General features: G+C 38.4%; 2 protein-coding genes across 4 annotated transcripts in view; both read left to right on the top strand.

Annotated features, from left to right (window-relative positions):
* Nucleotides 1-4650, top strand: part of ppm1ba (protein phosphatase, Mg2+/Mn2+ dependent, 1Ba) — a 29225-nt gene extending 24575 nt beyond the window's left edge. For all 3 annotated transcript variants that reach the window (XM_027150270.2, XM_027150269.2, XM_047812456.1), the window contains exon 6: nt 2607-4650. In XM_027150270.2, coding sequence (XP_027006071.2) covers nt 2607-2636 — 30 coding nt within the window. In that variant the 3' untranslated portion in view covers nt 2637-4650. The remainder of the gene's footprint in view (nt 1-2606) is intronic.
* Nucleotides 4651-7852: 3202 nt separating this feature from the next.
* Nucleotides 7853-14855, top strand: slc3a1 (solute carrier family 3 member 1). The gene is made up of 10 exons (XM_027150279.2): nt 7853-8342; nt 10057-10236; nt 10342-10484; nt 11016-11141; nt 11758-11877; nt 12824-12948; nt 13058-13259; nt 13377-13553; nt 13636-13761; nt 14372-14855. The coding sequence occupies exons 1-10, from the start codon at nt 7949-7951 to the stop codon at nt 14795-14797; spliced, it is 2019 nt and encodes a 672-aa protein (XP_027006080.1). The 5' UTR covers nt 7853-7948; the 3' UTR covers nt 14798-14855.
* Nucleotides 14856-14864: the final 9 nt, after the last annotated feature.

Raw genomic sequence — 14864 nt, 5'->3', positions numbered from 1 at the left:
GAGCTCATCTCTCTGGACAACTGCAACAAAGCACAAAGGCTGAGATCACCATACCAAAAAAAAAAAAAAACCTACCCCCACACACTAAGAACACGAGTAACCCAACAAGGAAAAAGTTTTCAACAAACAATGCAGCCAAGTGATGCACTGATAACGTGTGTGAGACACGGGTTTGCAGAATCAGCTTAAAAACACAACTATGTCACTGTGTATTTATGGTTATAAACAGGAATTTAGTCTGTGCCCAAATGCTTGAATTCCTTTTTATGAGTACTGAATAATAGGCTTTTATGTTTGTTTGTAGACTTGCGTATTTTGTTCATTCATAAGATAATTCACTGTACATTTAATCAGGATCCAGTGATACTTTGCAGCAGTAAAATAAGTGTGGAATAACATTGTTCTCAAGCTCACTAAAGATCAACCAGTTAGCTAAAAAAAAAAAAAAAAAAAGTCAGAATGTAAACTAATTTCAGGAAACAGGATGACAAGGATGTTTTCAATAAACTTGATGCTTCCATGCATTTAGAATTTTGCAATAATCAAAAAAAAAACTTAACTACACACAGTTTTGCTTTGTGCTGACATGATTTTTTAAGACCTGAGATCTCAGGCTTGGTGTTAGGATCCCATGAGAGCTTGTCTGAGGTATGACCATTTTTAATTTACAATTATTAATGGTTTTTACCACCATTTATTAATAATGCAGTTCTAAGCAAGATAAATGAATTTAATGCTGGCAGCATGAAGAGTCATGACTGACACATGCTTGTAGTAAACTCCAAAGCTTCAGAAAGTAAAATTGTAGAAGTGAAAATGGATTACTTATTGGATTAACAAACTATGTGATCTGACACAGTGGTAGGCTTCATAACATTTACTTATATTTGTAATTTGCTAATCCATCTTTAGAAAGCATAGAACTGAATGCTTGTCGCACTGTAAATACAGTCCCAGGTCTAGTCCTCTCACTGGAAGTGGTGATTGCAGAATGTCTGAATTTGCAGAGATGGTCATGACTAGCTTTGAGGACTCTGAGGTCTGAATCTTGCTAGAATTAGAAAGTTTTTATTTAACTATGTGGCCCGTCTCCAGTTGGAAAATTCAAAACGGAAATAACGAGGTTCTGATAATGTGGCAAAATGCAAATACTACAGCAGGAGCCTTGTTTTGTCCACTTTTATGCAAAAGTACAGTATAAAAAAGGTATCTAATTCCTGTAGTGAATATAAAAGAAGTGTCATATGGCTGGGACTCTTGCTCAGTCTGTGTATCTAAGGATGGACTTCCTCAACTAGTTTATTATATGATATGAGCTGTATATTACTGGCAGTAGTCTCTCCTTGACTGAGTGCTGATCAGAGTGATCTATGCTTGTATTCAGCTGTCTCCCACTTCCTGTGCTCTCTTGTCACCGCATTAAATTAGGGATACTGTTACACAGTCAATGTTTGATAGTTTGTATCATGCCACTGAGTGTTCTGTGACAAAACAGCCTAGGGGTTTTCTGAAATTAGCTAATTTACAATTAATAATCAGAGATGGCATGAAACCGCATTTTCTTTACCAATACTGAACCCTTGAGTATCGGCCAGGTCCCAGGTAATCCAAATAAAGGGTTTCCTGAAAGCGACTATGTTTTAAAATGATTTGTACATGTAAATGTATAAAAAAATATGTAAAATTGTAATATATATGTAAATACAGGGTGCCCCAGGTGTCTCGATACAAATGATCACTTTTTGTCTTCTTTATATATATATAATCACCCCATCCAATTCCAGTCATGTTTGTCTGATACTGATATTGAGCATCAGAACAGTGTCACAAAATGTACCATTCTAGGACACACAGCTTTGCAAAAGAGACATTATAATTCTAAGCACTGGTGCATGTTGTGTAACTAGTGATTTGGCCTAAATTTGCACCCATTATTCAACAGTATAGTTGCCTAGCAGTGGCTATGTGTGTGTGTGTGTGTGTGTGTATATATGTATATGTATATATATATATATGTGTTTGTGTATATATCTTTTAACCTCCAACACACTTTTCTAATTTTTTTAGATTAGTTTCAAGGCACAACCTCCTGTGTAGGCATGTGCCTATATTCCGATATTTGACTGGGCAAACTGTTTGCCACTCTAATTCAAGTTATGGGTTTATAATAATCCCCTCAAACTAATGTGTTATCATTTCTGTAGTAACTGCTCATTCATTGGGTCTTGCATGGCGAATGAGCCACATAATCCAAGTCTTAAATAGGTAAAAACTATAAAACATGTACTTACTAACAAGATGTTTAACGCCAAGAGAAAAGATGTTAAAAAGAGAGGCTGGTGAACGAATGACCTTTTATAGCTACTGTAAGGGATCTGCTGCTGCATTTCTAAAGCACTAAATGTAACTTTTAATGGTTTAAAAGCATGATTTATTTCTCATGAATAAACTGAAAATTTGATTCCTCCCAAATTGCTGTGGTATACAGGGAATAAAACTCTTGATGTTAGAGGAAATAAATCATCCTCTAGTTGTTTTAAGGGTTTTTTCCTTAGTAACTAACTTTGTTCATTTCTTCCTTCTGCTACCTCTGTTTCTCTCTATAGAATGCTGCAGACCTGGAGGACCCCTGGTAGCCGCCCACCATGAGGGCCTATGGCCTTAAAGGATTCCTCTGTTTACGAGACACCCTTCATACTTTTGTTCCCCCCCTTTTTATGAAATTTTCAGTTTAATTTGGGTCATCAGTAATAATTTGAAGTCCAGTGGCAAACAGTTTGCCCAACAGGATTACAAACTACTTTTTTTTTTTTTTTTTGGCAAAAAAACTTTTGAGGGGAAAAAGAACTTTAGCTTTAGAAACTACAAATCAAACCGTAAAGACAGATTTTGTGTCCCCTATCCCCTTTTGTGGTTGTTGGTGTTCTTGTTGAAACTTGGCTATGGAGCAGTGCACGCCCATAAGCGTTGTGGTGCCTTTTTCTAAGCAGCTACGGATGGGAAACTTGGGCTGGTGGCTGTTTCATAGCTTTCACACCCTGAGCACAATAGAGCCACCAGGCAACTTGAGACCACTGCTACACTCTCGAGCCTGGGGGATATGGACCATCATTAGCTTTAATCTGGATTTCCATGACTGACTATTGCATGTGGAACATGTGTGGAGGACTTGCTACGTTACTACATAACCTGTGTGGAAAAGTTTGAAGCTTGACAGCTTTTTTGCACCTTTTACAGCCGACTGCCAATCCACATGTGCTCTGATAGATGCTAAAGGAGATGGACCGCATCAATATTACTTCATTCTGCAGTTTAGCAATTTGGTTGTTATAAGCTTTTAAACCTGCTGTTTCAGAGTGTGTGTATATATATATATATATATATATATATATATATATATATATATATATATATATATATATATATATATATATATAATTTTCCTCCTCGAGTACAGTGTCATTTATGGCTTACTGTTTAAGAAGCAATAGAGGTGACAAAGGTTAATTAATTTGTTATTCTGTGTGAAATCACTAGGGTTTGATGTCACCCCTCTTCTTTTTTTTTTTTTTTTTTTTTTTTTTTAAATAAAGGCTTGCAATGAGATTGTAAAGAAACATCAGCTGTTTTATATTCACATGTAATATTCACATCAACTCCCAGTAATTGAAATTCTGTTGGCTCGACCTTACTAAATAAATGTCTGTAAACATATCAGAGGTTTATTGATGACACACCAGATGACTGTTGGCTCACATCCAGGTTTTTCAGTTCTTACCAAGTTATCGAGCCTGAAAGTTGGCCTGATTTGGATGACATTGAAATGAAAGTTGAACAATGAACATGCAAATAATAGCCATCTCACTTTCCTCTATTAACAAGTGTGTGTACGTGTGTGTGTGTGTGAGAGAGAGAGAGATTAATGAAGTAATATGTGAAATATTTAAAGGGAAATGACAAAGATGCTGTTTAACATCCTCTGTAATTCCAGAGGTTTTATGTTCAGAACTTAGTTTTGTTTAAATGTTATTAAACTAACTTTTGTGCCAGTATGAAATTATTATATTTGAAAGTATTCTATAAGAAATTGAAGATGACTATCAGAAAAAATGACAGTTTATTAGATCCCCCCCCCCCCCCAGTTATAATGTCCTTGATTTGTTCCCACTTTACAGCAGCCTCTAAAGTTTGATCAAAAAACTTTCACGTGATTTGACATAGAATGACCAGCATGTATGTGGCTGTGTGTTGGCCAGCATATGAAGAAGGAGATTATTTTGAACATACTGAGATCCTGGTTCCAAGTGAAGCCACACTACTACTCTGTTCAAATCTTCTCTTTCATATCTCTGCCTTCCCCAAGTTTTGACTTTTACAATGGACAACAGAACCACTGAACCACCTGCCTCCCTCCCCTCCTCAGAGTGTATTGTAAAATGACATGATTTCTTTTTTTTTCTGTTTTTGTTTGCTTAGCTGAACATGAATACAAGCTTTATGATGAATTTGCGTATTATTTTTAAACTTGCCGTACAAGTGTAATACTTTTGTTTTGCTCAAATGCATTTTCAAGAGTCACAGATGACTGCAGTCGTGGCTAATGGCGAACTCGAGCAGAACAATAAAGATCAACTAAAAAGCTGTTACTCATCTTGTATTCTAGTGTTCGATTGCTTTATGCAAGTCTTCAGCTGGAGCTGTTAGGATTTTATTCTTGGGAATATTCTCTAAAAACACAGATTATGCAGTGTTCATGCTACTGTAAAAGTTTGACCTAGTGAATGTAAAAGTCTTTTCTAAGGTTGATTTTCACATCTTAATCTATTGCTTTGAATATTACACTGATAATAATTAAAAGCTGTGCTTTTCCCAAGAACACAGAGTTCTTTAGTCTTAGGTATTTTGCAAGTCTGACTTGAAATGCTACATTATTAACTCTTCAACAATGATTCAATAACACGGTTGACAGCTATGGCACTACCTAAAGAAGTACTTACTATATATAAATAAGAAATCTTAAAATTTCTAAACTTGTTCTGCTGTTTAACGATATGAACCTGGGTAAAAATATTGATTATTGATGCATTTGTATGAAGTTAGGATGTTATTAGTCAATGGCCCAATAAATGACTGTGAATAATATGCTTTTCATAATGCACTACATTTAGGTCTGTTTGCTGTGGATAGTGGTTGAGCTCAAAATGTTCAGATTACACGAAATCGGTGATTTATTACATTCACTGTCGTCATTACGCAGAACAAAAGTACCAAGCCAAAAAAAAAAGGAATTTAGAATGAAAGTACATGACAGCCAGCAGCATTGTGGAAAAGGTAGTAAGTATATAATGAGGTAGAGTGGCTGTAAAGTGCAAAGTGACCTGCAAATACATGTGTAAATGACTCAGGAGTCATGGATGAACGGAAATTACGGAATTAAAGACGGAACAATACAGTGACCAAAGGTTCAAAGTGCATTAAAATGAGTGCAACTTAAGATAAGGTGCTGATAGGAGAATGTGCAAGACTTTGCAAGCTGTTTAGTGTGTGTGCAGAGGAGAAGTGCAAGATGATCCGAGCGCAAACCACAGTAGCAGTCAGGAAATGGGGATTAGTGGTGTGAGAGTTCTTCACCTACTGATGGCAGTGCAGTCTCTTGAAGTGCTTCCTGGGTGGTAGAAGAGGGAGCAGACTGTGGCTGGGTTGTTACCCTTCATAGACAATGTCTGTGATACATATATGTCTGTGCTAGGCTCCAGTGAAGTATATAGGCACCTTCTACAGAGAGACTAAGCTGCCATAATTCCACACAGGTGCAGTTTTTCAATCTGTACTCAATGGTACAGTGATGCAAGCTGCTCAAGACGTAAAGATACCAAAGCACTTTCTTGATCAGTGTAGCTGTGCTGATCGCCCAGATGTGGCCCCAAACATGTAGACACCAAGGAAATTGAATTTTCTTTGATTAAATTCAACATGGCCTGTGAATGTACAGTGCTTTAAGCAGTGTATGTGTATTATAAATGTAAATTGGGCAGAATACAGGTATTCTGTATTTCTCACTAATATAATATACTTCCTCCGATGCCACAGTGTGGCATAGCCCTCTGAGGAAAGTCCTATCTGCTTACTGCTCTATGCATGAGCTGACAAGCACCCAAAATTGGCAGTGATCGCTGGTAAAGGTAAGAAGAGAATACGACACCCCTCCTATCCTGAGAGCATAGCCAATTTTGTTCTCTAGGACTCCCGGCCATGGATGGCTGTGACATTGTCAGGAATAAAATAGCATGAAAAAAATCATAATTTCTATCTTCTCTTTTAGATATAAATGTCCTGTCAAAAACCGAATGGAATGGAATGGAATCCTAAGACCTAGTACATTTAATGTGATATAAATCTCTTCTTTTTCATTTTACATATGAAACGATTTTCATATCTTATAGAGTTGTGACACGTGATCATGAATGAATCTTTGCATTCTACATATGAATACCCTTAAATATAACTATGCACAAAATCATAATTCACAAAATAATGTTTTGAATTTGTACATAAATAGTAGATAGTAAGTAGTCATTGGTCCGTATTAAAACAGAAAACATTAAGCCTGTTATTTTATGATTCCAATCATTTGAATATGGTGTATGTAGAAATACATACAAATCTTCCTTTTCTAAGTTGGTATAGTTATCAGTTCCTTTAAAAGCTTTCCATGCTCACAAAAACTGATATGAAGTGAAAATCTAGCCTTTTTCTGTTACCCTCTCAGCCAGATTTGCTATTAAGTAATGTGAGACTATCATCAATGCTGGTTTACATGAAGAATAAAACATGGTATTTAAGTATCAGTTATTTTGGCAGTGGTGTAAGGGGAATAAAACATTTCAGAATCTTCTTTTCAAGGTGCTATATTGATGAAAGACTAGTCCGAGTGCCTATGCTGACTCCTGTCTATCACCAACAATGCCTACAAATGGGCACATCAGACCTGGACCATGGAGCATGGGAGAAAGGTGACTTGATCTGATAAATCACTTTTTTCTTTTACATCGTGTGTATGTCCAGGTTCATATTCATTGCTTTCCTCGGGAAGACATGGCACCAGGAGGCACAATGGGAAGAGGTCTGTGCAATGTTCTGCTGGGAAACCTTGGGTCCTGGAATTCATCTGGATGTTACTTTGACATGTACCAACTACCTAAGTATCAGTGCAGACCAAGTAAACCCCTTCATGACAACGGTATTCACTGATGCCAGTGGCCACATTCAACAGGACCCTGTGTCACTGCTGAAATTGTTCAAGAATGGATTTAAGAACACAACTCAGTTCAAGAAGTCCAAATTGTCCAGATCTCAATTCGATCAAGCATCAGTGGGAAATGCTGGATGAACAAGTCAGATCCTTGGTGGTTCCAGTCTTATCCGGAAAGGGCCGATGTGGGTGCAGGTTTTCATTCCAACCAAGCAGAAGCCACACCTGATTCCACCTGTTTAATCAGTTATTCTTGGCTTTTAGTAGACTCTGGTGTGGCTTCTGCTTGGTTGGAATGAAAACCTGCACCCACACCGGCCCTTAAATGATCTAATGATGACTAATGACACTACAGAACTACTACACCTTCCATGTCTCCATGCCATCGAGAGTCACAGCAAATGGGGGACTTACACAGTATTAGACACGTTTTAAGGTTATGGCTGATGGGTGTATGTCTTTCCTGGGAGTTAGGATTCAGACAGTGAGGACATTTTCATCTTGGTTGCTACGGTTAGTACAGCTAGCTACAGCAATACAAAAAAAAAAAACCAACAGTGTGTGCGTGTTAAAAGGGGGTGGAGTGGAAGGACAGGCTGCCAACTCTGGCCTTGAGCAGGTAAACACCGCAGGCTACAAAAGAGCTCGTCTTTTACGCGCAGTATCATTTGATGGCGCTAAAACTCCCCACGCAAAATGAGCTTAACCCGAGATAACAAAAACTCCTCTGTTGAGCTCAAGGAATATATCGAAAATACGGCTTTTCAGGATGAAGAAGAAGAAGAAGACAAACCAAGTTCCAGGCGCGTCTCGGCGAGCGCAGAGGAAAGCGCGTACACGCAGATCAAACCGTACGCCGGGATGCCCAAAGAGGTCCTTCTGTTATACTCCAGTCAAAATCGGTACCGAATACCGAGAGAAATCCTCTTCTGGCTGTCTGTAGCGTGCACTCTGGCGCTCATAGCGCTCACCAGCACACTTATAGCCCTTTCTCCATCCTGCCTGAGCTGGTGGCAAACATCCCCGGTGTATCAGATCTACCCCCGATCATTTAAAGACTCCGACGGAGACGGTGTCGGAGACCTCAACGGTAAAGACCTGCGCTAAAATATACTTAAACTAACGAATAAAGTAAACTAACAGGCTTAAGATCTGCTTAATACTAGAGAAATGTTGTGCCTATGGGATGTGGTAGACTTGTGGTTAAGGTGTTGGATTACATATCGGAAGGTTGTGAGTTCGAATCTGCCACCGCTGGGCCCCTGAGCAAGGCCCTTAGTAACCCTCAGTTGTATAAATTGAAATAAATTGTAAGGCACTCTGGATAAGGACATCTGCTAAATGGCAGAGATGTAAATATCAGAAAACATCTCTGTTACAAACAAAACATCTTTTTATTACAAGAAAACATCTGGATTGTCCAAGAAAAGTGTCGTTACTAGAAAAATAAATATATTATGATGATGATGATTATAACGATATCTGTTCACATTCTCAAATCGCAGGCTACAATTTGGCAAGACTGACATTACATGCACATAAACAATATAATTTTTGTGTAATCACAAGTAAATGTATCTCGTATTACAAAGATGTTTATGGGAATTGATTTTATTCTTCTGTGGCAGTAATGCATGTCCATAGTCACCAGTGTCATTAGAATAATGGTTAGGATATGGTTAAACTGGTGTAAATAGGCTAGCAGTCCTTCCTTGAGTTTAAGAAAAAAAAATAATAAAAAGGAAAAGTTATCTCTTTTGGCCTTATGATTTGACCTTTGGATTTAAACGAAACTTGATGTCTAGAAGCGCCACATAATGATTACAACCTTAAGATTTGTTTTTAAATGAATAGTGTTGCATATTTAAACTCAGGGATTAGATTAGAAAACCACTGACAGGTGAAGTAAATAACATTTATTATCTGATTTACAATAGCACCTGTCACATTGTGGGATATATTAAGCAGCAAATGAACAGTTGGAAAATTTCATGGCTGATCGGTATTTTTTTGAACTTTAAGCGAATTCTATAGCGTGTTCTTGAGTTAAAAAAAAAAGTAATGTAAGACTTTCAATTTAAAGGTACTGTCTGATATGCACAATTATGTACACTATTGTTATAGAAACCCCCCCCCCCTTTTCTGTATTATCTGAGAACATCTCTAATTCATAATTTTGCCATATATAGATTTGGCTATTTTCTTTTCTTTAATTTATTTATGTTGAATTTCTTCCTGACCTGAAATAGGAGCTGCAAACTTCTGGCTCTATATTATACTCTGGAAAAACAGTTGTAATACAGGGAAAGGGGAAGCCTTGCCTGATTTTACTGCTATTGCAATCCTCCGTATTGGCGGCAGAGGAATAAAAATTACAATCTGCCATATAACAATACCAAGGATGACTGTAATATCCATGTTTAGGCCTGTAGTCTAGCAAAACAGACAAAGCCTATAAATAACAATGAGTGCATGTTGTTGTTATTATAATAGACATGTCTATTTCTGTGTAAAAAAAAAACACCCGGCAAACTGATCTGTAAACATGCATACATTGTGTATCCTACATCACAGCACTGAGTTCATTGAGTTTACATACATACACATATTCAGATGTAATACATCATTTTCTGCGTAGCTTAAACTGTTACGTAAAAAAGTCCATGTGATAGTTGTATTTGAGAGCCAGTTGTGCCACTAGCTAGAAGATTCTCTACTGTGATAATTCTAATGTAATGCCAATAAAGACAAGCTTGGACATGTAAAATATATTATTTATTTATTTATCATATGCTTGTATGCAGGCATCAAAGAAAAATTGAGCCATTTCCAGTACTTAAATGTCAAAGCAATCTGGATCAGTCCTTTCTATAAGTCTCCCATGAAGGATTTCGGCTACGATGTAGAAGACTTCAGAGATATTGATCCTCTCTTTGGAACCATGGCGGATTTTGATGAGTTGCTGTCCAGCATGCATAGCATGGGTGAGCATATCTAATCAAAAACCTTTAAAAGGTTTCATACATACAAATACTGTGATTTTTTTGGAGTTGTGTCCTGCCCGAATGTAATAAGTGTGACTGCGACAGGTCTGAAACTGATCATGGACTACATTCCCAACCACACTAGCGATAAGCACGTCTGGTTCCAGCTAAGCCGTAACCGCACCGAATACTATTCTGACTTCTATATCTGGGTGAACTGCACCGAGGACAGACCACCTAATAACTGGGTATGAAAATACACAGTACAAACATGCAGAAAGACTCATTTCACCTTTATTTTTATTATTATTATTATTATTGCCTGTTAATCTGTTCATCATTTTAATCCATTCCTTCATCTGTAGTTGATGCTTTATTCTGGTTAGGTGTCTCAGAGTACTCTTTATTATAACAATCTTCATAATCATTATTGTTTGGAATCAAGGGGGGCATGATGGTTTAGTTTGCTTTGCACCTCTTTAATTCCTGTTTGTTCTGTATGTGTGGAGTTTGCATGTACTCCCTGGGTTTCCTCTGGGTACACAGGTTTCCTCCCCCAGTCATGTAAATTGCCTGTAATGTGTGAGTATGTGTGAATGTGCCCTGTGTCGTGTTGGTACCCCTTGCATGCTATCCCCCGCCTTGTCCCCCGAGTACCCAGGGATAGCCTTCAGCAGTTCAGAAATTGCTGGGATGTTTGGAATGTACTTTCTATGCAATAACACAGACCATCTCATTAAAACATTCCAACCACGATTTAATGCATGATACATCCTCAGGTGAGTGTGTTTGGGAACTCCAGCTGGACATATGACCCGGTTCGTGGACAGTGCTACCTCCATCAGTTCCTCAAAGAGCAGCCAGATCTCAACTTCCGTAACCCCGACGTCGTAAAGGAGATGACGGTAATGACACACACAGCAACCCACATTAACTCTGTAGTAGTGTTACCATGCCACTAGTAATAGGAGCATTTTAGTAAGATCTGTATACACTTTAAGGTCATCACTAAACATGGCACCGTGATGAACTTACTGATGCTGAGAAAGACAAGGTGAAAGAGAGAGCAGGCAGAGTGGCACAGTGTCTGAATGAATGAGAGGATGTGTTGTGTAATACCCTGCAGGCTGACATCTTCTCGGGTGGTTTTCAAGTCACAGTAGCCTCTTTATCTCTGGCTCACAGGCAAACAGTGTCTCACCTGATGAGCTTAACATCCCCACATGCCAAACTCTTCAAAGGTAGCAAACACAAGGAGGGTCAAGTGTACTAGCAGCTTTGCATTTGACCCCAGCTGTGTTTCAAATTCAGTGTTATCAGCTGTGGAATGATGTGTTTACTGTCTTCCTCATACAAGCTAACATGCAATTCTTAATGGAAGTATACATGCATTTTGCACCTATTCATTATTTTAATGACTGACTGATTTAACAGTCTTTAGAGAAATTGTGACTTTTACAGATCATTATCATACATTTCTTTCCAAGCTACAGTTTATTTCCCTCTGTTTTTCTTTAACAGGATGTAATCCATTTCTGGTTAAAGAAGGGAGTGGATGGGTTCCGCATGGATGCTGTCAAGCACATGCTTGAAGCGGCGCATTTGAGGAACGAACCCCAAGTTGATCCTGAGCAACCTCCTGTGAGTCATTATACAGTTTTTTTTTTTTACTGCAAACCAGTTATTATCTTCACCCCATGAAATACCAGGTGTCCACATCTCTGGACAGCTCTATTTATAGATATAGTATTTATAGCTTAACATTGTACCTCTCATTATAGCTGTCTAAGGCTCACTATTCATCCCCCCCCCCCCCCCTCTACAATCCCCAAAATTCCTAAAAGAATTTCTGTGTTAACATTTTAATGAGGTTGAAAAGCACTTTAAAGAAAACTAGCACTGTATGTGACTTTGTTCTCAGAGCAGTCAGGAGATTACTGGTGCATACTTCCCTGGATTTTAGCAGGCAGTCATTCCAATTATCCTAAAAACTACACAGGTACAAAGGAGCTGGAAATCTGAGCAGTGCACACAGGCAGCTCTTTAATGGCAACCACAACGTCAGAGAGTTATTTCTCTGAGCACTGAAGCGGAGTATGTAATGGAGGCTTGTCTTATTAAATATTTATCTACATTTCAATCTAAAGCACTCGGCAGAAGGTCATGTAAGGGTTCTATTACATATCTTTATGGTAGATTATCTCAGGTATAAAGATACTACCACTGTAAAGCAGTGCTATCTAAGTACATACAGTACGTATAAGTAAATAAGTAATCCATCTGTTTTTGTCAAGGCAAAACACTACAGGCATTTTTTTCAAGCAAAAAACAGTGAAATAACTTTTTTTTTTATCTTGCTATTGAATGAAATTTTCCATAAATTGGAAAAATCTTCCACAAGTGTCATTGCTATATGAAGAATCTGGCCATAAGTGCATGATTATTTTTTCATTCTAAGTGGGGTTTTAAGAGAATGGCCTTAAGTATATTCACTCCACCACCTGTGTACCAGTACAAAATGATGGTCTTTAAAAATCAGACACAAAAACTCAAGAGCAGATGTTTTTCTTCCCGTTTCACACTACAGGATACTGTGGATACAGAATTTGAGGTGTACCATGACTATACATACACGCAGGTAGGCCTGCATGACATCCTCCGAGGCTGGAGAGTAAACATGGATGATTACAGCAGAGAGCCAGGACGCTATCGGTATTCATACATTCTCAGTAACACTATTCTGTTTGAACCTAAAGAATGACCTTTCTATTTGTTTCTTCAAGAAAGGAAAATAATAGACTTTATGTCTTTAACCCAACAGATTTATGGTGGTAGAATCATACGACTATGAAGAAATTGAAAAAACCATGATGTACTACGGAACCCATTTTGTTAAAGAGTCTGATTTCCCCTTTAACTTTTATCTTCTGGACCTCCCCGATGGCCTGTCTGGGTCACGAGCAAAGGAACTGGTTGAACATTGGATGTCAAATATGCCCAAGGGGAAATGGCCAAACTGGGTGGTGAGTTCCCTTTTCTGTGTTTCCAAACTATACAGACTTAATGATTTTAGTTAGAAAGTGTTAACAACAATAATGTTTGATGCACTAATACAGTATGTTTATAAAACGTATTCGTAGGTAGGGAATCACGACAAGCCACGCATGAGCTCCAGAGCTGGTCAGGATTATGTCCGTGTCGTCAACATGCTGCTATTAACTCTACCTGGAACCCCGACCACGTACTATGGCGAGGAGATTGGCATGGAGAATGTCAATGTTTCCGTTATCCAGGATCCTTTTGGAAAGTTCGACCCAGTATGTGAGCAGGCACTTTATTTGCTGCATTCCCAATCCGACATATCGAACCTGATTTAAACACACAATTATCCTTGTTTAGAACAAGAGCCGGGATCCCCAGAGGACACCGATGCAGTGGAACAGCGGCCTCAATGCCGGTTTTAGTGACAGCAAGAATGGTACCTGGTTGGACGTAGGTCCAAACTTCACCACCACCAACGTAGAGGTATGTGTTGCCAGATCTCACAATGTTAAGCTTGATCATCTTCATTTTTTTTGTGTGCATATGGATTCATTATCCAGACATAAGCTGGCATGAACCACACAGCACTGCAGAAAAGATTATAAACTTTCTATTATCTAAATGCCAACTGATATCGAATGCTAATACCTTTCTATTTTATTTTTAAATCCCCCTTTTTGACAGTTCTTATTTGACTTTTTTTATAATACGGACAGTCGATCAAAAAGAGGAACTGATAAGAGGTATAATAGACTCTTGGTAACATTTCTAACCATATTATTCAACAATAAGTTGAAATTTTTATTTTGTATACAGTAATGTAGCACACACATCCCTCCTTCAAAAATTCCAGTAGGTGTACTGGTTTAAGTTTAATGCGCCAAGTTGTGCATATGTGTGTAGCGTGTATTGGATTGAACTGGCAAACCATATGGGGCTATATTTGTCCCTTTCAGCCAGTGTTGAAGACACCATGCTCAATCATCCTGACCAGGTTAAAAAAAGCAGTTAATAAATATGAATGAATGTCACACAGGCTATTTTCTATTTTAGTAGCTACCTACACATATTACTTGTGTGTCTGTGTGTACAGGTTCAGCAGAACGACCCTGCCTCAGTGCTGGAGCAGTATCGCACTCTGGCTCTGCTCAGAGAAAAGGAGGTTGCGCTGACTCGAGGCTGGCTCTGCTATGTCTTGGCAGATGATAATGTGTTTGCCTTTTTGCGTGAGCTGGATGGACTAAACCAAGCTTTTCTGGTACTCCTGAACTTTGGCAATGATACAGAAACAAACCTCTCTGCAGTTAGCGAGCTGCCAGATCAGCTCACTGTTCACTTCAGTACACATCCTGGGACTGTGAGCAGCTTCTCCAAATCCAAAATCAGGACCTCAAAGGGCCAGGGACTGCTGCTGAAATACTCCAGTAATAAGCGCTTTCACCTCAACCACGAGTCTGAGTGCTACGTCTCTGAAAAAGCTTGCTTCCTAAGTGCCCTTAATATTTTGTACAAGTGCTAAGAATGTGAATGTGAAATGAATAAAATCATGAAGCTGCATTGCCCAGCACTCCTGCGAAGCTCTGAAT

Source organism: Tachysurus fulvidraco, chromosome 4 (assembly GCF_022655615.1).
Source record: "Tachysurus fulvidraco isolate hzauxx_2018 chromosome 4, HZAU_PFXX_2.0, whole genome shotgun sequence".
Classification (NCBI taxonomy): Eukaryota; Metazoa; Chordata; class Actinopteri; order Siluriformes; family Bagridae; genus Tachysurus; species Tachysurus fulvidraco.
Note: the sequence above shows the minus strand (reverse complement) of the source record. Positions and strands in the feature narration are given on the sequence as shown.

Excerpts from the sequence above, each read along its gene's own strand:
- slc3a1 (XM_027150279.2), top strand. The coding sequence starts at position 7,949 with ATGAGCTTAACCCGAGATAACAAAAACTCCTCTGTTGAGCTCAAGGAA. Across the intron at positions 13,260-13,376 it reads GGAAATGGCCAAACTGGGTG|GTAGGGAATCACGACAAGCC; the intron begins GTGAGTTCCCTT and ends ACGTATTCGTAG. Across the intron at positions 13,554-13,635 it reads CTTTTGGAAAGTTCGACCCA|AACAAGAGCCGGGATCCCCA; the intron begins GTATGTGAGCAG and ends ATCCTTGTTTAG.